The sequence below is a fragment of the Epinephelus fuscoguttatus genome, linkage group LG13 (assembly GCF_011397635.1).
Source record: "Epinephelus fuscoguttatus linkage group LG13, E.fuscoguttatus.final_Chr_v1".
NCBI classification, from domain to species: Eukaryota; Metazoa; Chordata; class Actinopteri; order Perciformes; family Serranidae; genus Epinephelus; species Epinephelus fuscoguttatus.
Genome location: NC_064764.1, coordinates 17,667,577 through 17,691,511, shown reverse-complemented (window position 1 = coordinate 17,691,511; position 23,935 = coordinate 17,667,577). Strand labels below are relative to the sequence as shown.

The following is a 23,935-nucleotide window of genomic DNA, read 5'->3' as shown; positions in this document are numbered from 1 at the left end:
TCTGTCTTTCTTATCATCTTTTCACCTTGGTCGCCCCTTGTTTAGCGAGAACAGTGTGTGTGCGTGCATGTGTGTCTGTGTGTGTGTGTGTGTGTGTGTGTGTGTGTGTGTGTGTGTCTTACAGGTATTTGTCAAATATACAGTATGTACGACTAAAATGCAAGGTGGTGTTGTGTGTGTGTGTGTGTGTGTGTGTGTGTGTGTGTGTGTCAGTGATGGATAGAAAATAACTACTGCTACTCAAGTGCTAAAATATACCTCCCCCGCACTGCATTTATTTGATAGCTTTAGTTATTAGTTTCATATTATGATTTAATATTATTTATCTTATTTATAATAATACTAACAATGAACTTAATTTACTTTTCAAAAACAACTTTATAAAGTTCTTCAAATACATAAAATCAGAATATACACATAATAAGTTCCATGCAGCCACAAAATGGAAACAAAGATAAAAGACAATGAATAGAAATCTTAAGAACAAATAAATGAACCAAAGCATGAAATAAAAAGAAAATCTGTCATCAAAAGCCATTTTATCAATACAAGTGCTTAAGAGTTTAAAAGAGGACACTAAAGTAGTTTCTCGGTGGAAGGTTATTCCACAGTTGTGGAGCCCTGAAGGCAAACGCCCCATGACCCTCTGTCTCAGGCCTCGCCCTGGGGACTGAGAGGACCAGCTGGTCTGCAGATCTGAGAGTAAGAGCAGGGGTGTAAGGAGTGAGAAGGTTGATGATGTAAGAGGGGGCAAGGCCGCTAGGTGATTTAAAAACAAACATAAAAAATTTAAAACCAATTCTGAAAACCAAGGGTAACTACTGCAATAAGATGAGAATACAAATATGCTCATATCTCCCAGTTTGTATAGGAACCCTTGCCGGGGTATTTTTGGACAAGTTACAGGCAGTTTATTGATGTCATTGGCAGTCACCAAATAATAAGGTAGAGTAATCGAGATGGCATGAGACAAAAGCATGGATGAGATTTTTTTGTATCACTGATGAAAGAAATGATCTAATTTTGGTGACTTCTCCTGATTTGACCAGGGCTGATTTGGTGATATTGCCGAAATGTTTAGAGAAGTCCATGTCCAAACAAGCGGCAACTTCCAGGGCTGATAAATGAAGCCAACTTGGAAATGTCAAAAACTACAGTTTTTGGACGGCCACCTGAGACTGGCACCAAAAAATGAGTCAGTTCCCATAAAATGGTTTTGGTCTCTATAGCAAATGTCCCTGTTCATGACAACTGTGAGAGGATGTTTTTTTTTTGTTTTTTTTTTTTTCATAACTCACCCTTTCATTCAAGGCACGCTAAGCACCGTTGGACATCACTTCTGTTTACGTTCAACAATGTTATCAAACACAACTGAGCTAGCTCACCCCTCCCCCCCTCGTCCTCCGTAACTCTGTCATGAACAAGCGATAGCTGCTAGTTACCCTGGATTTACACACCTGTTCAAGGGATAGCAGAAAAACTCCACCTAATGGAGGCTTATGGCGCCCCAGATTCAAACGTCCAAAAACACATAATTGAAACCACAAAATACATACCCGACATAAAAAGTTGTTTGGAAAAACATCATTTGAACTCTGTTTTTAGCCTCATTGTAACCTGTAGCTCTAACTGCCTTTCTGGGCACCGCATTCACGTGTGCATGCTTGCGCGAGACCATGAGACTTGGGCACCATGTTCATGTGTGTGTGCTTGCTTTCGCTGGTCTCGCACTGGCTGGTTGGTGCAGCCTGGACCAAAATGTTTTTGTTGCCATTTGCGGAGCCTGGGCTGCCTACAGAGACCGGACTTTTTCACAGTATATTCAGAGGATGTAGCTAGCGGATCGTGAGGAGATGTTTGCTGTACGTGACAAAAACTTTTCAAGCTTAGGAAGACTTAGAGAGCCTTCAAGGCTTAAAGTTTTGCATAGTAAAGGGTGTGGCCACTTTGAGTGACAGGTAGGTGCCATCCATTGACAAATTGCTACCACAGTGACAACTTTGGTCAGATAACGTAACTATGGCGTAACACTAGATTCACAAAGTAAAGACGTAGCTGTTGCTATTTTAGTTTGTATTCATTTCATGAAAGTTAAGTTTTGGTCACCTAAAAGAAAGTTTTGTTTGGTTGTATTAAAAGAGCGACTAAGGAATTAGATATTCAGTTTTTGCACTGAGTGGCATACATTTGGTTTTTCATGTTTGTAAGCCTGTTTTGTGCTAGCAGAAGTTAGCAATAGCAACATCACAGTTAACCATAGTAAAAAATGCACCATGCTGACCAAGTCAGCAGCTAGCGCTTGTCCCAATATGGTCACTTCTTGCTCCAAAAATTACTGGCGACTGTCAAAATGCAAAACTCAAGATTTCAAAACAGGAGTCCACGCACCAGTGGGTGATGTAGACATGGCTATGTACAGTATTTTATACAGATTATGGGTCTGAATCAAAGATAACTCACAGATTTCTGTATTCATGGGTTCACTGCAAAGTGTTGAAATTCAAACAAAGATTAGAGAAAAGTCCAAAAAATAAATACAGTTTTGGTTGGGCTTTACTGGATAAAACTAGCAAAGGGCTGGTAAAGTAGTTAAAATTTGCTCCACCTTGGCCAGCTACAACAAATTGCTGCTTACACATTGATGCATTAGTGTGAACTACCTAATAATGTCATATCAGTCACAGGACATTTAATTTTACTTTTGATGCTTCAGTACATTTTGCTGCTCATACTTGTGTACTTAAATTCAATTTTAAATGCGGGACTTTTGCTTGTGATTAAGTATTTTTACATTGTTTTACTGGTACTTTACTTAAGTAAAGTATTTGTGTACTTCCTCCACAACCAGTTTGTGTATATGTGTGTATTGTTTGTCAATGAGATGTTCTTTGGGCCTGTTGATGATACGAGGCCTGTCTGGGAGAGCTCTTCGCCTCTCTTCCTCTCCTCCCCTACCTCCTCCCTCGCCTATATTAGCTCCATAAATCCTGTTCTAGGCGGATTGTTATGGTCATTGTGTGTGCTGTGAGCGATGGTTATTATCTGCCTGCTCCGCTCACACTGCTTTATGCGTCTCGTCTGCTCTCCCCCTCCCGTCCCTCTTTCTCTCTCTCTAATTCACACTATATCTGGCTCACTCTCACTGCCTTTCCCCTTCGCTGCGTTATTCTGCATCCATGTCCACTCTCTTCCCCTCACTTCCCCTTATTACTCTACAGTACTTCTTTTTTTCACTTTTCACCTGCTGTCTTTTGCTCTGTTATCTCTCTTTTGCTCTCAAGCTTTTACTGTTACACAAGCACAACAGTTTAATCTGTAAAGCTGCAAGCTGCACTTGGCAAGTTATTGATGGAGAAATACACCCATCAATCAGTCTACATTACAAACTGAGGCTAAATCAGATATTTCACCCCCCTAAATTTGTGACACCACAGATTTGTCCTTCATGCCCGACTTCTTAATGTCAGATATAGTTACAGTATATCCTCTCAACACACTGTTTGGAATCACAACTTGAGAGTGAAAACTGTCGCCTAAACATCTGTGAGAGAAAGCTGTCCAGAGACAGCTGGACATGCCAGTGAGAATTGATCGTGTTACAAAAAAGACATCTTTTCTGTCTCTTTTCTGTCATGGAAAAGTTTGGAGGAAATTCTAAGCGTTATCATGACCACCACTTGCCACTAACTGCAAAGTTACCAAGTAAAAACTTCGGCCTTTTCCAATCCAGACCCTACCTTTATTATTAGCGCTGAAATTGTGCTGGAGTGTAATGCTCAGACCTATACAGAACATGCTGCTAGTCAGCATCGTCATAATAACAATAGTTAAGTAATTATAGTTGTCAGTAAAAGGTCATCTCCATCTGTGTTTTTTTCTAGGTTATTTAAAAGGAAGTGCCCACTCAGCAGTTAGCATAAAGCAGTCATGTAGGTTAGAGTGCTGGTAATGATAATAATAACTGAAAGGGTAGTTCGGATTTTTCGAAGTGGGGTTGTATGAGGTGCTTATCCACAGACCACTACAGTGTAGTACCTGACAGTAGATGGCAGTCAGCGCACCCAATTTTGGAGAAGCAGACAGGAGAACCAGCACTGAATCTAAGCAATCTGCATGTAAAACGTGCATTAGCCACCTTAAAAATGGTCAGCCTAAAAAAAATCTATATCAGACTATGTATGCTATATTTAGAATATTTTCACTGTCCACCAGACAGCCTTTTAGATGAGGAACTGAGGCTGTTACATTGTTCTCTTCAAACCCACCTTTGCCAAAAAAAAAAGCCAGTAATTTTAACAGGGAGTTGCTGGTCTACAGCGGTTTGGATCAGCTAGATAGTCTGTGTTATTGTGTGACTTACATCCCTGGATCCAAACCAGGGACGTAAATATAGTACGGTTGCACTGGGGGCCATTGGCTGGAGGGGCCGGGAGAGAGCAGGCCCTTGCAAGTGACACAGATTGCCTCCTTGAATATGTACCTGTGTTCAAAGAGGAATGATAAAAAAGATATTCCTAATTTAAAAATGGTGCCATTTGCTATATATGTCCTCAAAAAGGCTTTTTCTACATAATCTATAAAATCTGTGAATAAACTATAAAGGCCATTCAATTATGATTATCATTAATTGATTAATTATCAATGAATAATTTTTGTGAGATATGCTATGTTAATTGCTAGGTAATATGTATCTTGATGTTGTCCTATGTCAAGTTGTTATTTGTGTAAAGACAGTACATCCAGGATAGCATGCACTGGGGCCCGTTGCAATGTCCTTACGTCACTGATCCAGACTAATGTAATGTAACTAAGTAATTTCTGAGCTTCCATGCTAGTTAGAGGTTCGAGGAATAGAGCTAAATTGGAAGATTGACAACACACAATTCTCAAAAAACTCTTGGCTCAGCCACAAAAAGGCTAGGTAGTTCATATGTGGCAACATCATCATGCAGAAACCTACAAAGGTCACTTGGAGAAACATATTTTGAAGGGTTTGGGAAGATAGCATTTTGATGCACAGAATTCAAATATTTAGATTTATACACAAGGAACACTACTGGGAAACTATGCAATGATATAAAAACCTAAAAATAAATAAATAATGGAGCTGCCCTTTAAATGCCTCACTAAACTGCAACTAGCACCTCACTGATGGTTACGCGTACGCCTACTATGTACATTTTATTCAATACTATTGTATGATTTCAAAATGAAAATGTGCATCTGAAAAGCATAATGTTTTCTTCTTCTCACTCCTCACAGGGCCCAGAGCATTGTGTGAAATGCCTCCATTTTAAAGACGGTCCTAATTGTGTGGAGAAGTGTCCCGATGGCCTGCAAGGTGCCAACAGCTTCATCTTCAAGTACGCAGAAGCCAACAACGAATGCCATCCCTGCCATGCCAACTGCACCCAGGGGTGAGTACAGTCAGGACAAGGACTGGTTTGATGGTCATTACTTCACAAAAGTAAGATATTTATGTCATTCTTCATGAATCAGAAGTTAGTTCCTTCAGCTTATAAAAGATGAATGAAACCAAACAGTAACAGTCATCTTGGAGACACCTTGTAGCAGGAACTACCGCAGTATTTTCCTAGGTGTGTATGGGTCTGTCCATGGATACATTTTGTCACAATGATAGCACTGAAACAATGCAAGATGCAGTAGTTGAGATGAAAATAAAAGCCAAGTTTGAAGATTGGTGTGGTCCTAGCAAGGGTAGGAAGCAGGGAAGGGGTCTTTGGGCAGCTCCTGAATTCATTTGAAGTTGGGGATCAGTGTCGCAGCTAGTGAGATGCTATCCCAAGAAGCTCTCTAGATTTAATCTTGGAGCTGTATCTAAATGCAAATCCTTAAGTAATCTACCGGCAAGAAACTCCTCACTGTGATAGGTTGTCCAAAAAGAAAAAAAGAAAAGAATACAGAAAAACTTTCATTAAGTAGGGTCATTACGTAACACCTAACCCCAACCATAATCCTACTTTAAACCTTTGTCCTGATTTAATTTCCTGACCTAAACCCCAAGGGTCTGGTCACTCCAGCTTTTAAATCAACAAAATTTCAAACTGTGTTTGTGTAGCAGTTTTCGAGTCATAGTAACAACTCAAAGCACTTTACAACATAAGCCAGCTGAGGGGGCCAGGGATCCCACCACTGACCTTGTTGTAAGTGCAGGATTGCTCTACCATCTAAACCACAGCTGCACAATTTATTAAAAAAAAGACTTGTTGCAATAGCATTGCTGCAATTAGTGGTATGAGTGGTAAGACATCTTGACACTACTGACATAAGAAATGGAAAGCTGGAGAGTCTAAAAGCACAATGTTAATTGTATTGCACCAAACAATAAAACCCTGCTCTGCTGGAGTCCAAGCTGCTCCACAAAAGAGGCATGGTTCGCAGTCAGTTCAGTCAGGAACACTTTAGTCAAAGAAAATTTATTTCCATTTGCAGTATTACATTTGGTGGTATGGCTCTGTTCTAGAGCCTCTCTGTCTTTCCTCGGGCCTACACAGAAAGCCTTTTCCACATGCTTACGTGGAAAGCCTTAAGGCAGAGAGAGCACACCTCTCTGCCCTTCCATGTGCAAATGAGGAAAACCTGAGACAGAGAGAGCACACCTCCCTGCCCTTCCATGTGCCTACATGGAAAGCCTAAGGCAGGGAGAGAAGCAGTAAAGACCCCCTGGGAACAGAACAGAGCAACATCAATGACAAACAGAAATGATACTGATAAGTCAGACACATCATGAAAAGGAGGAGCTGGGGTGGGGGTGGGTTGCAAAGTGACTTGCAGAGGAAGCAGCAACAGTAGGCAGGCCAGAGCAGTTTAAATGGGGCATCCTGAATGAGATTTGCCAATTTGTTGCATAGTAAGCAATCACATGATCTATCAGCTGACTCCCCTCCATCAATCAGCTGCTCCATCAGTTGATTGAGCTGTTTGAGATCAGCTAATTTAGTTGGGATGTGTGTCCTGCCTGAACTAACGCCATGCTCAATTTGTGAGACAGAAGTTGATGGTAAAATGTATTGCACTACTACTAATCAGCTGCAGTAGTCACTACATCACCAGCACCACCATTTCACAAGGATGCTCAAATACACTTCCCTGTGCCACTTTCTGGAGTGCTAACAGAATATTCTTTTATATGCATAGTGGCTGGTAAGTGCATAGTCAGAAATATCCAACATCTTCCAAGATATGACAGATCAATAGAGAGGCAAAGCAGAAAATGAGAGTAAAAAAGAGGGAGAATGAAAGTGAGAGGAGTCTGTGAAGTACCTTGCCACTCTCCATTGCTCACTAGCCACTGATCGCTCAATGTAATATCCAACAAGGGTTGGTAAGACATCATTTTGTATTTAACTCCACAGGGAGTTTATGCCACTTCCTCATGTGTTATTTCTCCTCTCCTGAGTGACAGCCTCCAGCGCGCTCGAGCATAGCAATGCACTCGTAAATGGAAAACACCAGGCTGACACTTTGTCACAGGTATAGCTTCATAAGCATATCCACCACTCAAAACAACAAGCTGGGGGAGGGAGAGGAAAGGGAGGGAGACAGACAAAGAGGAAAAGAGACAAAGACAGGGATGAAACCACTATCCCTTTCTTCTCAACATTCAAATGAGCCTCCAGGTTTTGGAGCCACTATTAAGACTGTCAGACGTCACTAGTGCACAGTACACATGGGAGATTTGAAGCATCAGCACAGGAGGACTGGGGGTAATTTCCAGCAGAGATCATTGCTTTCCATCAGAAGACAGTGTAGCTTGGTATTCTGTTATCTGTGCAGACAGACTGGAACTGAACCTCTAGGATAGAGTTCATACATGCTCATATATGCTTACACACACACAGACGTATGTTTTGACAGAATCAGAAATATGACCCGTACACCAAAGTCTGTATTTGAATCGAGGTACTGACAAATCGATAAACTGACCAATGGAAAGTAGTTCTATTCAGTTCAAATTGTCGAGTGAACATCTCTAGGGCCCCGACACATCAAGCCAACGGTCAGTCATTGGTCTGTCTAGTGAGCGTCTGCCACCCTAGTGATTGCAATGTGTCCTGCACCACTGGCACTAGTCAGCTGTTTTTTTGCCGATTCAGCATGTTCAGTCAGAGTTGGGCCGGTGAACCCAGCGGAACCCTTCTGCGAGTGAGTGAATCTCTTTGATTGCAATAGCAGTTAAGCTCAGTGCATGAGAAGAGAAGTGAGGAAAGCAAACAAACGACTGTTCAAGAGGGTGTGAGATCAAAACACACTTGCTCTATTAGGTACGTTTTTTTTTTTTCTTCATTTGAGCTCCTAAGCAGGAACGATTCGTACTTGTTCATGTTACTGTTCGCTAGCGCTTGGTAAATATCATTTGTTCTTTCAACATTAGTTTGTGTTGTTAATGTGCGAACTGGCTAATGCGCCTCTTGAATCCTTCCTTTAGTTCTTCAGGTTTGTCTTTTATATTGACGGATACAAACTTAGCTGATATGAAGAGATATTCCCTCTCACACAGGCACAAAACACATGTGCTAACTGACAATTGGCTGTAGTCTTTACGGTGTGTTCAAGTGCAACTTTTCGGCTGAGGCAGAGGCGACCTAAGGTGTGTTTGGGCCAGGGTTAACATAACCTGGTGTATGCTGGCTTTTGCCCAGTATCACATGTAGTTGTTCAGCAGAAAAAAAAAAAACAGTGGCCAAAATGTCCAATATGAAATATGCTGAATACATCAATAAAGTAATTAATCGCATAAGAAGTAGCCTAATATTGTGTGACCTATAAGTTATGTTGCCGAGACAACTTAAATATAAACTTTTAGTTTGCAGAACAAATTTTCACACAATAATTGCTAACAGATCTATTTATCCACCAAAACCATTCAGACTGTCTCCCTGCCTTCCTCATATCAACGGCAGTCACAGTCTTCCTCAGCGTGCTTGGTGTAGTTAGGTGACGGCATCACAGATTATTTTTTTCCAGGGACACCTCCAATACACAGCAGGTATCCTGGTAGATCAGACCAAGAGGTATGCTTCGCTACCCCATGGTGAGCCAAATGGTGGATAGCAGGTGTAGTGGTTCACACTGGACGCAGAAGCGCTGTGAAGCATGCAGATTTTCCGAGAAGCGCTGCCCGCTTTCTTTCGTCACCTTTGTTGAGCAATGGGGCTGTTCAGACTGGACTGGTTGCAACTCAAAGCTCCACGGATGGCTCACCATCTGCAGCGAGTTTCCATGTCTGATCTATTTATTCTGCGAGCAAATCTGGCAGGAAAACACACTGATAATCTATTATGAACAGTATAAGGGCTACATTAGATATAATAAATGATAAAATATGCACCCCATGCTGTCTTATATTTGTCAGTTGTGGCTTAACAGTGAGCAAGAAAGACAAGCCAACACACACAGACACACACACTCACTCACACACAAGCAGACAGAGCTCTACATGTGATTAGAACAGATGAGAGGAGCAGAGTGGCTTCCTGACCGGTGTGGAGAAATGTGCTTCTGGTGTGAACAGCCAGGCGACTGCTGACTAGCAGCTGCATGACAACTGACATATTGCAGGGCTCTTTCACTGTAGGCTATTATACTGCTATTTCGAACATATGTCTGGTTTTATATGGATGGAATTCTGGAATATTAAAGGCTGTATTTGCCATAAAATAGTCTAGTGTAAACCCTGGTCTGGGCCTTTACTTAACCTCCTAAAACCCTACGTCCTCATTTGAGGACATCACATTTTGGATTTACTTGACTTTATTCTTCATTATACTTGACTTAGACCCGTTGTCCTCATTTGGGGACACTTTTTGTACCATCTAGTGGTAGTAAATGCACAGTACACTAATCCATGTAAAAACAAGATGGCGGCCATCTCTGCCAAGTCAGTCTGCAGCTGATCCCAACACAAAAGTGTACAAGGTCCAAAACCTGATCAGATTTTATGATTGAAACTAGTTTATTTATCATTAGTAATGTTTACAGCTTTATACTGCAACAAATTTGACCAGTTTTAGCAACAGCAACATTAGTAATTAGTTAATTAATTAGTAAGTACTCTTTTGAGGACATTGGGATTTTATTATCATTGACAATGTTTAGTTTTTTATACATTTTGGGTCCTACTGATCCCAAATAGCTAGGATAAATTAGAAATGCATATCAAAAAAAAGTTCGGGTCTCAGGAGGTTAAAGCACCTCACAGTAGGGCATTTGGGGCAGCAGTAGCTCAGTCTGGGGCAGCAGTAGCTCAGTCCATAGGGACTTGGGTTGGGAACCGGAGGGTCAAGTCCCCGGCCGGACCAAAATATGGAGCGTGGACTGGTGGCTGGAGAGGTGCCAGTTCACCTCCTGAGCACTGCTGAGGTGCCCCTGAGCAAGGCACTGAACCCCCCAACCGCTCAGAGGGCCTGTCATGGGCAGCCCACTCTGACATCTCTCCACTTTGTGCATGTATAGATCCAGTTTGTGCATGTGTGTGTTCAGACCTGTGTGTAATTGACAAACAGAGTGAAAAATTGAATTTCCCCTCAGGTATTAATAAAGTATATAAAATTTAAAAAAAGATTAAATTAAAATTAACAGAAAAGTCAATTTGTCGACGTGTTGATGTCAGTGGCACAAGTCGACACTGCCTGGGAGGAGTCGACAAGTCGTGTGTTTTTTCCCTCTCTCTCTCTCTGTGTGTGCTTGTGTACGGAATGCAATCGCTGCCTCTGATTGGCTTACACTGATACTTTATCCTTGACTAAGTGAACATACTCGGGCGTACTATAAGAGATGGAGATACTTCACTTTCCTCCGCCGTGTCAATGTGATGACGTCATCAAATGACTTGTCGACTTGACTTCGACTTTATTGACAGATAAGTCGACCTGAAAAAAAGTTGTTAATGCCCTACCTCACAGCAAACATACTTGTGCTTTCACAAACAATTTCCTTTTTTGTCTATTCCACTGGCAGCTTAAGAACCTAAAACACAAGACAACACCCAGCACTGCCGACAAATCAATACGCATAGCTACTGAAAAAAAAAAAAAAGGTAAAGGGGTAAACATTACAAATTATGTATTTTTATGAACTCCAAGATGGCTCATTTATAGTATTTTTCTGTAAAATGTGCAATTTGCCATCCAGTACATAATAAATTATAATTAATAATTGAATGCAGATCTTATTGTGTATTATTATATATCTCTAATGTGTGAACGCTGCCAAAGATGTGTGCTGTAATACAGCCGGCCTGCATCAAAAATGTAATTTTACTCAGCATGAGTGACCTCTCAGAGTCTTGCTGAAGTTTATACTTCCCATTACGTGAGCTGCATCATCAAACAAGTGAAGTAATAAAAGGCCACCGAGAGCACATATTCTCAGCAAAGATGTAATATAGATATGGGTTTAGTTTGTGTTTGATTAACCATTAGTTACTGTGTTGCTTTGCTCAACTCAATACAGGGTCTCATCATTCTCAGATATGTAATACACTATGAATGTTGTGTCCCTAACTTTTGTCTTGTATTTGTTTGCCTAGGTGCATTGGACCAAGACTGCAAGACTGTATTGGTTGGATGGACAGGTACAAAATTCTTTTCTGCGTATTGCCTTTCATACGAACACACCTGCGTAGTGGCACACACAATGCGGGCACACACACACACACACACACACACACACACACACAAACACAAAAGAATCACAGTAAGCAAAGTCTCTGATTAATGGTTAGCTCTAAGGCCCAAAATCCCTGTGAGTGTCCTTAATGCCTCTCTGTGCATGCTTGTGTGTGTGTGTGTGTGTGTGTGTGTGTGTGTGTGTGTGTGTGTGTGTGTGTGTGTGTCTGCCTGTGCGCGTGTGTGCAAGCAATTTGCCTGGTTCTTGATAAATTGATAGCGTTTTAGCTTTTGTTCTGAGGCTATACGGGGGGTTGGGGGAACAAAATGCCGCTAACTGTTTACAACAAATGGATTCAAGATTTCATAAGAGAAACAGTTTGGCATCAAGTGGTGCTGAGAATTGTTGTGTGGTGTTTTGGGGAAGATTTAACTGAGAAAAAAAAGGCTACAGAACTTACTGGTGGGTCTGCAGATCTGCAGCACAACACAGCTGCCAAAAGAGAACAGAGCAATGCAGGACAGGACAGTGCAATGCTTAAAAGCAATGACTGACTTTTAACTTAGACTGGAAAAACAAAGACATTTAGACTATCTAGCTGGAAGCTTCAGATGAAAGAGCCATACAGTTAGATACAAAGACAGACAAACTGATAACCATTAAGAAAGTATTCACTAATCAATATTCCATCTTGAACCTTTTATCGAGGCCAATAGCTGCTGCAGGAGAAACGTACAATTTCAGAGAAAACATTCACGCCTTCTGGGCCCAGTATTTCAAAACTTGTAATCTGGATCAGAATAATCCGGATAATGAAATCCTCCTTTTCTCAGTCAGGGATCAAGGTGATCCTGCTGACTTTATCTGGGCATTTCAAAACATTGGCAGGGTGGATCACTTTGATCCCAATCTGACTGGATACGGATTTCCAAATCTCACGACTCCACCCCCAGATCTGAAACGTTTCCCCTTTGGGGGCGTGGCTTTCAGATTATGACCCGCTGTGCTCTGTCTCCACGGCGGAACACTTCAGGAAAGGAGCAGTTGGTAGCACAGCTTTCGCATCAAAATGTAAGTATACCGTTGTCTAATGTGTAGCGTTTTTAAGACCATACGAAGGCCACTCACCATCTCATGTGAGCCAGCTATTTGAATTGTCACCTACTTAAAATGTGGGCATGCTAACGGTAGCTAACACGGCTCCATTGACTTGCATGTTAAGTTGCTAGCAGGCTAGTGAGGTAGCTGACTTTGTTGATGTATTTTGCGGTCTATGGTTTAATTTAAAAGATAATTAATCTGAAGTACATCATACATCAACTCTTTAAACACCAACCTGTTCAGAGTTTAACGTTATGTTATTGCCAACACAGCAGGCTTTTTTATTTTTATTTTTTTTTACATGTGTGCAGAGCAAACTGCTTCAGTATAGGAAAAATACACAGTACTAGTATGAATTTTGCGGTTCATTCAGAAGTGTCAGAGGATTGAGTTTGGGTATGCTGCAGTAATGCTGATGATATGCTTTTCTGTAACGTTACTTAAACAATATCTCTGACTATTGTGGATTCCTGACAATGATAAAGATATGCTCATATACACTCTACTTCTACTTTCAGAATACACTCACACCCATGGATAGTGATGTGACTCGCTGTGCCGAGGCTTCAAAGCGTGTGTCGAGTAATCCAGGAACTGTTTCCGCGATGCGCTATCGAGGCTTGTGTCGTCATTGGTGACGTCCGAAGCCTCGCTGGCCGGCTGTACCACGTGACTGGTTTGGGAAGTGGTTCAGATCTATATACACAAACCACTAAGTGTAATAGTTTTTTTTGTCCAGTAGATGGCTTAGTAGAGCAAATGAAGCATCAAGAAGCTTTGCCCTTGAGTGAACCAATTTGATGAAAAGCTTCAATGCTTCATGAAGCTTCATCTGCCCATCGCTACCCATGGACCACTCAGCAATGCCACTGCTAATGAAGACAACTTTATGCTGGAAATCCCTGGAAATGTGTCCCCTTTTGTAGAAGGCTCCCACTAAACATATAGCACTATAGCATCTGATTTGATGAAGTAAAATAAGCACAAACACTTCCTGAAATACATTGCTGCATGTTATAAAATAACAGTCAAGCACTTCCCAGGCATTTTTAAAGGTGCATTTTCAAGCTTATCTAAATTAAGTAAAATTTATCTTCATTAAATCAGAAGCATGAAAATATACATTGAAAGTGCTTAAATGTGATTTAAATTGAGACATACAGCAATGTTTTTTCAGGACATAGTTGAGCTATTACTTTCCCCCCCTCAAACATGTGATGTAACATTGGAAAAATGCAGGTGCACACATATCATTTGTTTCTAATTGCTTTTTTAGTACATTGTTTGAATTGCCATGTGCTTATTATGTTAATCCCTGTGTTGTTTCTTGCACTCTCTGTAAAGAAAAGAATGCGCTATACAAATAAATTTGCTTTGCACTGCATTTCCTTGCCTTTGTCTGACCACAAACATATGTTGGATGTTTTGGTACAAACAGGTTACAATGTTATGTGAAACTAGACGTTGAGAAATAGGTCTGTATTTGTTACTCTTGTTTACAGCAGTTTCAGGAAGTATGGCCAAACAATATGTTTCTATGCTTGAAATTACTTAAAACTAAAACACTAATTTAGATGAAGTGTAATGATCATCTTGAGTATCAATATCTAGAAGAAGTGGGGCTGAGGCTTTGTCAAATTCACCTCTGAGGTGGGATCCAAATAATCCTGAAATTTGGTATCAAATTGATCCAGATCTCTGCCTTAACTTCTGAAATACCCAAATGCAGCCTTTATCTGGATTAAAGGGAAATACTGGACCATGGAGATCTGCTCAAAATCTAGGTTTTTCCACCTGAATCAGTCCCTGGGACACTGCCAACAGGGTGATGGGGGACTGCAGCAGATGGGGAATGTAGCTATCAGCTGACCTGGTGCACAGATCAGCCCTTATCAGATCTCCGATAGCTGTGGTTAGGATACAGCAGTAGATGCCCGGCCAACCTCAGGCTCAGCTGCCTGCTCTGAGGCGTCACACATCTTGTAAATCTGTTATGGGTTGGAGGTATTGGCTTTTGAGCACGACTGAAAGTGGCTTATCAGAAATACATGATTACACTAAGCCTTCAAAGGGCATCGTTCCACCTGGCATTAGCATACATCTTGTGTAGGGATTGTGTGCATATCTGATTAAGATGGATTAATCGCTTCCTGTCACTTACTCCTGTAATAATATTTTGTCTGATAAAACAGACAAGTAATACCTCATCTAACATGTTCCCATTTGGCAGTATCTTTCCAATTTAATTCATAATGATCAGAGCTGCCTTATTGTCTGGTATCTCTGTGTTCCCTGATTGGCTCCTTGTGCATGCCTATTTAGAGTGATGGTTGTAATGGTGGAGAAACATTGCATTTGATGTGGTCCAATGCATGGCTGACCATGTGCAAATGTGGCTTGCTGGACAACCTTGAGAACTGTATGTCTTGAGTACATTATAGATGATCACTCAGGTGAGTAGTTAGTCCAGTTAGTTAGAAAGACCATTTATATGAAGTGTGCAGATTTCATTAGATATCTATAGTAGGTCTTGATGCTAAAATGACATTTGGTTGAGCGTCAAATCTTTAGTGATCTTTCTTTTCGTTAATAGTCAAGTTTTAATGGAAGACCACAAAATACAGAAACATGCAGAGACAGGTGAAAATAGTTCTGTCCAAAGCAGCACCTCTTAAGCCCACTGTTTACTACTTTATAGCTTGTTCAATCTGCGCAAAACCTTTACAACATACCTACGTTACATGCTGGACTGTTTCTCGACCAAGTGCAGTGATTTCCTATTTCTTGTTTTCACCATGAATTTTTGTTTTAACATCTCCATGTATATATAGATGGAACAAAGAAGATAACGTGGTCATTTGTAAGCTTTAGAGGGGCTGTTAAACTGTTATTCTAAGCTAATTCTCTCCTGGTTGTTCATTCATATTAAAGGTCTAGTTTGTAGGATTTAGTGTGGCCAACAATAGAGTGCAGATAGCCCTATCCAGAGCCAGTGTTTGATTAGTTCATATGTAGATATGGACCCTTTTAGGGCAGACATCACAATGATGCCAGTTTGTTAGCTGGAGGCAAAACACAACTCACCACCACAGGGCTGTTGGCTATGCAGGAGTTTTAAAATGTTGTCTTGTTGTGTTATTGGAAGCCAGAATAGAAGAAGTCATGGTTCAAAACTGAAATTTTATCATATACCAGCAGCCACTGCCTGTCAACAAAAAAAGACAACTATGGTTAAATGCCTTATGACGAGGACTGGACGGACGCGATCTTAAAAAAAATGCTCGCATGTGCAGCCCACACTTTATATCAGGTAAGGGGAATTTATTAACTGTTGAATAATGTTGTTGTGTATCAAGGGTTATCATGTCTAATCAGAAATTGGGCAGGTATTAAGAGGAATATTGGATTTCTCTAATAGTGCATTAGCTAATGTTAGCTTTAATAGCAAAACAAATTGGAGAAAACTGTTGAAGTGTCATCCTCCTTTGTAAAATTGGAAAAGTAATCAACGACAGAGCCGGCCATTCCACCGTCAGCAATCCTGTAGTACGTGTGTCTGAGAGCATACGGGTCAGCCAGTCTGGTCCCGTTGGTCAGTGTTTACTTTTTCAAGTAACACTCGCGGTCCCGGAGAGTGAGTGATCTGACATGGTGCATTCATAAATTCTGACACTCTTAAAATAAGAAGAACTAAAATAAGAGCCCTGTTTGTCAGTGTTGTATTTCTACATTAATTAAGAAACAGTTAAGTTTCACTCCACTCAGTGCTCTGCTGCTCTGTTTCCCCAGACAAAGTGCACTCTGGTGCTCCAAAAGTGCGGTGCTCTGAATAACTAAATGGTAAATTTAGACAACGCTCTAAGTCTACGAATGGTCCATTTTGTGCCATAGTACACTCCAGCAGTCAAAATGAGTATTTCTGAATGCACCACTTACATCATCTTCCTCCATTGTCTTAAACCAGCCAACAGAACTTGCTAGCTAGCACTAACTAATATAACGTCTGTGGAAAATTGTTTTGCCTCCAGCTAAACCCTGCCCACCAAACACATCATTCTGTTTACTTACAGTAAAAGGGTCTATAAACAGCTCATTCTAAGGTTACAAAAACACAAAGATTCTTAGTTTCAAGTGATTGTAAGCTAATGAAAACATAGTTATGAATACTATAGTTCATGTCTGCCCAGTACGTCCCCCTAAATCCTACACACTGGACCTTTAATGGACAGATATGAGAGTGGTATTAATCTTCTCATCTAATCCTCCACAAGACAGCCAAGAGGTGTATTTCATATTATTCCTTCAAAGAACTATTGCCATGGTATTTAATCAGGTGGACATCTTTACAGATGAAAAATAAAGTTGTCAGTGCTCTTTTGTGGGTAATCTATGTAATGGCTATGCAGTGTCTAAATTACCTCAAACAAAAGTGAGGATTTTTTTTTTTTTTTTTTTTTACAGCTTTTACCTGAAGTTATCAATACTCATACAGTATCTATGCTAAGCAAATATTATCAGGTATGTCAGCCTGGCACATTTATTAGCTAGGCTCTACTTCTCAACAGCTCGTTACCATCACACATTATAAGTCCTCAAAATGGTCCTCAAAATTCTCCCTGTGCCAGCCAAAGAGAAAGATGTGGGGGAGATAGAGTTCTTCACTTCTCATGAAGCCGGCTGACTGTGATAAGATTTTATGGGGTGTATCCTTGCATTTTGTGATATACAGTCCTAAGTAGCTGCCTTTTCCCATGATTTAGGAGAGTTTTAGTATGCCTTGACCAAATTAAGTTCTTTCATTATAGCAAAAAAGGCGGGGATCGGCTGGTATACCAAAGGCAACTCTGAACGCTCATTTCTGCAGCAGCTTTGTAGACAGTTTGGGGAGCATATCAGGAAAATTATTGAGAGGCTTGATTTCAAATGACAGCGTCAGTGTGGTGCTGAGAATTCACTTTGATGGTTATTTCCATGTTTTTGATCTCAGCCTCGATTTTAATGAGAGGGCATGGAGGGATATTTGTTACCAGATCAAGCTGGTAGGAAAACAGACAAAAACTGAAGGTGAAGAAGTTTTTTAAGGATCATCTCCAAAAAACAGCACATACTTTAGAAACATCTTTTTATGCCTCTGTGCCACCGATAGTTGTGGCCAGAGGCATTATGTTTTCGGGTTGTCTATTCATCCATCTATCCATCCGTATATATGTACACTATATGGACACGAGTATTTGGACGCCTGACCATTACACCAACAGGGATTGTAATGACACTGTATTCAAATACATATATTTTAATATAGAGTTGCTTCCCCTTTTGCAGCTATAACAGCTTCCACTCTTCTTGGGAGGCTTTCCACAAGATTTGAGTGTTTCAGTGGGAATTTTTGCCCGTTCCTTCTGTAGAGCATTTATGAGGTCAGGCACTGATGTTTGACGAGAAGGCCTAGCTGGCAATCTCCACTCCAGTTCATCCCAAAGGTGCTGGATGGGGTTGAGGTCAGGGCTCTGTGCAGGCCAGTCAAGTTCTTCCACACCAGACTCATCAAACCATGTCTATATAGTCCTTGCTTTGTGCACTGGGGCAAAGCCATGTTGAAATAGAAAAGGGCATTCCCCAAACTGTTGCCACAAAGTTGGAAGCATAGCATTGTCCAAAATGTCGTGATATGCTGAAGCATTAAGATTGTCCTTCTGTGGGGGTAAGGGGCCAAGCCCACAACCTTACCTTAGCCCTATACCATTATCCCTCCTCCACCAAACTTCACAGTTCTCCCAGCATCTGTCTAACCAAGACTCGCCATCTGACTGCCAAACAGAGAGGCGGGATTCGTCACCCCATAGCATACATTTCCACTGCTCCACAGTTCATTGTCAGTGTGCTTTATACCACTCCATCCAACACTTGGTATTGGCTTTGATTTGCAGCTGCTTGGCCAAAGAAACCCATTCCATGAAGCTCCTGTCACAGTTTTTGTGCTTACATTGATGCCAGTGGAAGTTCAGAACTCTTCAGCTATGGACTCAGCAGAGTGTTGGCAACTTTTATGCACTATACGCCTTGGCAGTCGTTGACCCTGCTCTGTGATTTTACATGGTCGTCCGTTTCTTGGCTGAGTTGCTGTTGTTTTTAAACGCTTCCACTTTCTAACACATCAGTTACAGTTGATCGTGGAATATCCAGCAAGAATGAAATTTCACAAACCGTCTTATTGCAAAGGTGGCATCCTATCACAGTACCACGCTTGAAGTCACTGAGCTCTTCAGAACGACTCATTTTGTATCACAAATGTTGGCTAGGTGCTTGATTTTATACACCTGTGGCAACGGGTCTGATTGAATCACCTGAGTTCAATAATGAACAGGTATAACCAAATACTTGTGTCCATAGAGTATACCTCCATACAAACTTATGTCCATGTGTACGTACATCCATCCCATTCTCATTATTTGATATCTCAAGAACACCTTGAGCGAATTTTTTCAAATGTGGCACAGACATTCACTTTGACTCAACAATGAATCTAATGGAATTTGGTGATCCAAGGTCAAAGGTCAAGGTCACTGTGACTTCACAAAACGTTCTGGCCATACCTCAGGAATTCATTCGTCAGGTGTGTGAAATTTCAAAGAAATCTCTAATAGGATAAATTGATGAAGTGATGACATTTTGACACTGTGACATCATAATGTCCTGCAACAACACGTTTCTGGCCATTACTCAACACCATATTTTTGGAACAGAAGGTGACCCTCACCTTGAGTGCCCACCTTAAAACTGTGCTGACTGTAAAGATCTTCTGTGCTGCTAGGGGGAAAGATTTGTGTGAAGTATCAATGTTTCCGCAGACATGGATGTAAACTGTATGTGCATTGTCTGGTACACAGAGGCATACAAATATGAGCCAGGTATTCTAGTTTGTGTGTTTGTTTATTTACTTATTCTGTGTGTGTGTGTGTGTGTGTGTGTGCATATGGCACCATAAACACGATGCCAACTTCTATCTTTTTCTCCTCATCCTCTCTACTCCTACTCGACACATCCAATCCCACCCCCCCCACCCGTCCGGCCTCCCCTGTCATCATCTCTCTCTTTCCAAAAATAATAATATATGCTTTCTCCTCACCTGCATCCTCCTCTTTTTCATCATCTGCTAATTTCCCTCCTTCTCCTCCCCCTCCACTTTTTTATCTTCAGAACCCCTCTGATCGCAGCAGGAGTGATTGGTGGCCTCTTCATGGTGGTGATCATGGTGCTGAGCGTAGCGGTGTCTGTGCGCCGGAAGAACATTAAGAAGAAGAGAGCCCTCCGTCGCTTCCTGGAGACAGAGGTAAGCAGGGCAGGAGATAAGAAACTGCTGCCACTGAAAGATATTGTTTTCAAGACTGTGCATGATTGGAAATCAGAGGAAATTGGTGGCAGTTGTATGGCATATATCAGTTTAAACCTTTATTATTGCATCAAACTGGACAAATAACTTTGCCATTGCTTGGGGTTTACAGACTCAAAAACATTAAAAATATAGTTGAGAAATAGGAGGTCGAAAAAAAACAGTGAAAGGGGCACAAAATAATAGATTTTTTTTTCTAGGAAGAGTGGCAGATTGACAGATTTTGCATACAACTGGCAGTCTTTATAATGAATATGCCATTAGCTTTTGAAGAAAACAAGATCAAAACAGGAAATGCCTGAGTACATTTGTTTGACTATATGTGTGTGTGCCTGAAAGTCTAGGTTTATAGTGTAGCAGCGTGAGTGTCGGTGCATTCCTAGCACATACACTGGGCACATACTATATAAAATAACAGAAAGTCAGACTGAAAGCGAGAGAAAAGAGAATGAGGCTTCACGTCTCCAGATGGTGACTGCAGAGGTGGAGAAAGTGTCAGAAACTCAGTGGCTCAGGTGTTGACTTTGCCATTGAGGACACTTCTGTTATGAAGAGGTAAGGGACCATACCATTAGAAGAGTTGAAAGCACTCCTCCTTTGTTTTAGAACAAGAAGAGCACATAATGTAATGCACTTGTGCATCCATAGTGAAAATAAGGTCTGCTTCCACTGCTTTCTGTCTCTTCAGAGCATACAAGTGTCAGTGAAGTGTGTGTGTGCCGATAGCTTCTATAATGACAAAATAGCACGGATGCGGCTTGTTATCACACTTACACTTCTCTCACATATGGCAGGCACTTACACTGTCACTGTTTCCTGATTACTTATATGTCTCTTTAATTTCGCATTATGTAGTTAATGAAGAATACTTACGAAAAGCATGAGGAAGAAGCTTGCTGGCATTCTTAATGTGAAAGCAGAATGTGCTGCAAACAATGTCAAATGTTATCTGCTGAAACTGCTGCATTGTTATTCAAAAAGAAGAATGCGATACGTATAAGAAACTACCTTTTACAGAGTGATCCGAGGAGCTATGCAAATAATTAACAGCCTTCAATTACTATAGTTGTAGCTCACTTGTAAACCCACATTATAATGCTGTAGCTTATATAAAGGATATCACTATACAACTGCTTTAACCACCTAAACCAGTGTAATTTGTCACAGTACATTAAGATTCATTTTTGCATCTATTCAATTAATGCACTTTTTTCTCATCATTCTGTTGTCAGGAAAAATTTAACACTGGCTGAATCCAAATGTCCAGACTTCACCACACTTGCAGACTTTGCTTAGGGCTGTCCAAATCCACAATTCGTCCAGTCCACAAGACCTCGAGAGAGTCTGCTTGGGGTGCAGACTTAAGCAGACCTCCCTGATTTAATAACCCACAATTCATTGCAATACAGATGTGACGCTGTGGGTTTTTCAACTGCCAAAAAAAAAAAAGATCCATGTATAAAAAAGTTATTGACAGTTAGGTCTATTAAAATGGGAAGTGCTACAAGAGCATAAAGAGCAGGACAACCAGACTTCTTTCCATGGGCTGTCAGGACACTCAATACCCACATGAACTGAGCTCTGAACTGTCGATACGGTGCAATACTTAGCTAATATAACAAGTGCAATATCGCACTTCCTTTATTATTTATTCCAGACAATCTAAAATATTTTTTTATACTCTCTGAATGATGGGTGTGTGCGCTCTCCTTGTTTTTTATATGTTTTATGTTATTCTGCATTTACTCTAATGCACCTAACACACTATCAAAAAAGACTATACATGGGAGTTATATCTTGCTATCTACAGGAACAAATGAGCAGGCACTATTCATCACCTTCAATCAGTCAGTCAATTTTATTTATAAAGCCCAATATCACAAATCACAATTTGTCTCAGAGGCCTTTGCTGCACACGGCAGCCCTCTGTCCTTTGGACCCTCACAGCGGATAAGGAAAAACTCCCCAGAAAAAACCCTTTAACGGGGAAAAAAATGGTAGAAACCTCAGGGAGAGCAACTGAAGAGGGATCCCTCTTCCAGGACGGACAGACGTGCAATAGATGTCGTACAGAACAGATCAGCATGATAAATTAAATATCTGATAGCATACATAAGTGACAATAATTTATATGTTTATATTAACAGTAGAAGTATGACTAATGATCACAGCAGCAGCAGGAGGCATCTGGCAGGACCACAGCAGCAGCACAACCACACACGTCACACTATGCAGGCACCGCTGTGATAGAAGTTAACCTGCCAGACAGTGGAGCACAAAGGCTCTGGAGAAGAGGCCGAGTTACTGACATGCAGTACGGCTGAGTTAGTGACATGCAGTAACAGGACATTAGTGTTAGAAAAGGAGAGAGAGAGAGAGAGAGAGAGAGAGAGAGAGAAGGCGAGAAGGTGCCCAGTGTTATAGGAGATCCCCTGGCAGACTAGGCCTAAGTCAGCCTAACTAGGGGCTGGTCCAAGGCAAGCCTGAGCCAGCCCTAACTAAACATACATACATATTCATCTTATTCAACTTATATGACATATATAAATATGACAGCATCGATAGCTGAATGTTTCCACGGCAACAAGTAAAACAGTCGAGCACTGTCTATTAGCCGCTTGCAGTCCCTGCCCTTACAGACTTTACATGATGATGGTAAATACGTCACACTTTGTACAACTGAAGTCCGTGAGGGCTCAGTCTGCAAGTCCAGAGGGTGGACATTTGGATTCAGCCATTAGCTGAGCAAGTATGTTGTTTCCAGCACTGCCTCTTAGAGTGAGAAGCTGGACAGCTCCAGTGTGCTGCACTGTGGCAGCTTCTCATGCCTCAACATCTTCAGCAGCACTAAAGCTGGACAGCTCCCTGCACAGTGGAAAGGAATAGAGTAGTATTTATGTGTGTGTGTGTGTGTGTGGGTGTGTGTGTGTGTGGACAGATCATTTTAAAGACATCTGTATTGTCCTGCGTGAGCACGTGTGTGTGTGTGTGTGTGTGTGTTTGTTTTTTTATGAGTGTGTGTGGCCGCCGCCCTTGTTGTTCCCACCCTGCAGAAGCTGATTTGTTATTCCATTTAAATGAAGAATGGCTATTGTTTTTAATCAAATGGTAACCATGAGCCAGAGGGACAGAAGCGGCCGACCACAGCCAGGCTGATTTACACTCCCGCTCTGTTCTCCCCTCTCTGCCCTCCCTCCCTCCCTCCCTCCCTCTCTAATCTCCCTCTCTTTTCCTAATTCTCCTTATATTGCTCCCTCTCTCATGCTTTTGCATCCTCGGACTAATTCAGCTGCCCGCTTCTCCATCGCTGTCTTGTTGTTGTTGTTGTTTCTGCCACGGTTCCTCTCCCGCCCCGCGCCTTTCCCCCTCCTCCCTCCCTCCCCTCATATAATCTTTCTCCCTCTCTTGCTGTTAAATCTGTTCGTTCCTCCACTTGAGGAGTAATGAGACAACAAAAGTGTCAACTCCTTTTCGGGCTCCGCAATTATCCACCTCCCCCCACTTCTTTCCCTCGCTCTTCGTCCACCTATCTCCATCTCCCTCTTCTTTTCACGTATTAAATCTCTTACTTGTGATATTGAAATGGTAATGGCACTCCAGGGTTTGGATTTGTCTTGCTGGAAAAATGCCATAGTAACCCTCCTGTCACCTGAAGTACAGGGCAGTTACTTATTAAGATTAGGTGTTTTGCAGAAAATGCATGATAAGATTAACAGGTTTCAGAGCAATTACAACTTCAATAAATTACAGTAAACACTGCATTCCAATTGCACTATTTTAGGATTCTTATTTCAAGAAAAACTTCAGTGCCGA

At 41.3% G+C, this 23,935-nt stretch overlaps 1 protein-coding gene across 2 annotated transcripts in view; it reads left to right on the top strand.

Annotated features, from left to right (window-relative positions):
* LOC125900168 (receptor tyrosine-protein kinase erbB-4-like) overlaps positions 1 to 23,935 on the top strand; it is a 479,428-nt gene that overhangs the window by 359,133 nt on the left and 96,360 nt on the right. For both annotated transcript variants that reach the window (XM_049595048.1, XM_049595047.1), the window contains exons 15-17: positions 5,263 to 5,417; positions 11,552 to 11,596; positions 19,930 to 20,062. In XM_049595048.1, coding sequence (XP_049451005.1) covers positions 5,263 to 5,417; positions 11,552 to 11,596; positions 19,930 to 20,062 — 333 coding nt within the window. The remainder of the gene's footprint in view (positions 1 to 5,262; positions 5,418 to 11,551; positions 11,597 to 19,929; positions 20,063 to 23,935) is intronic.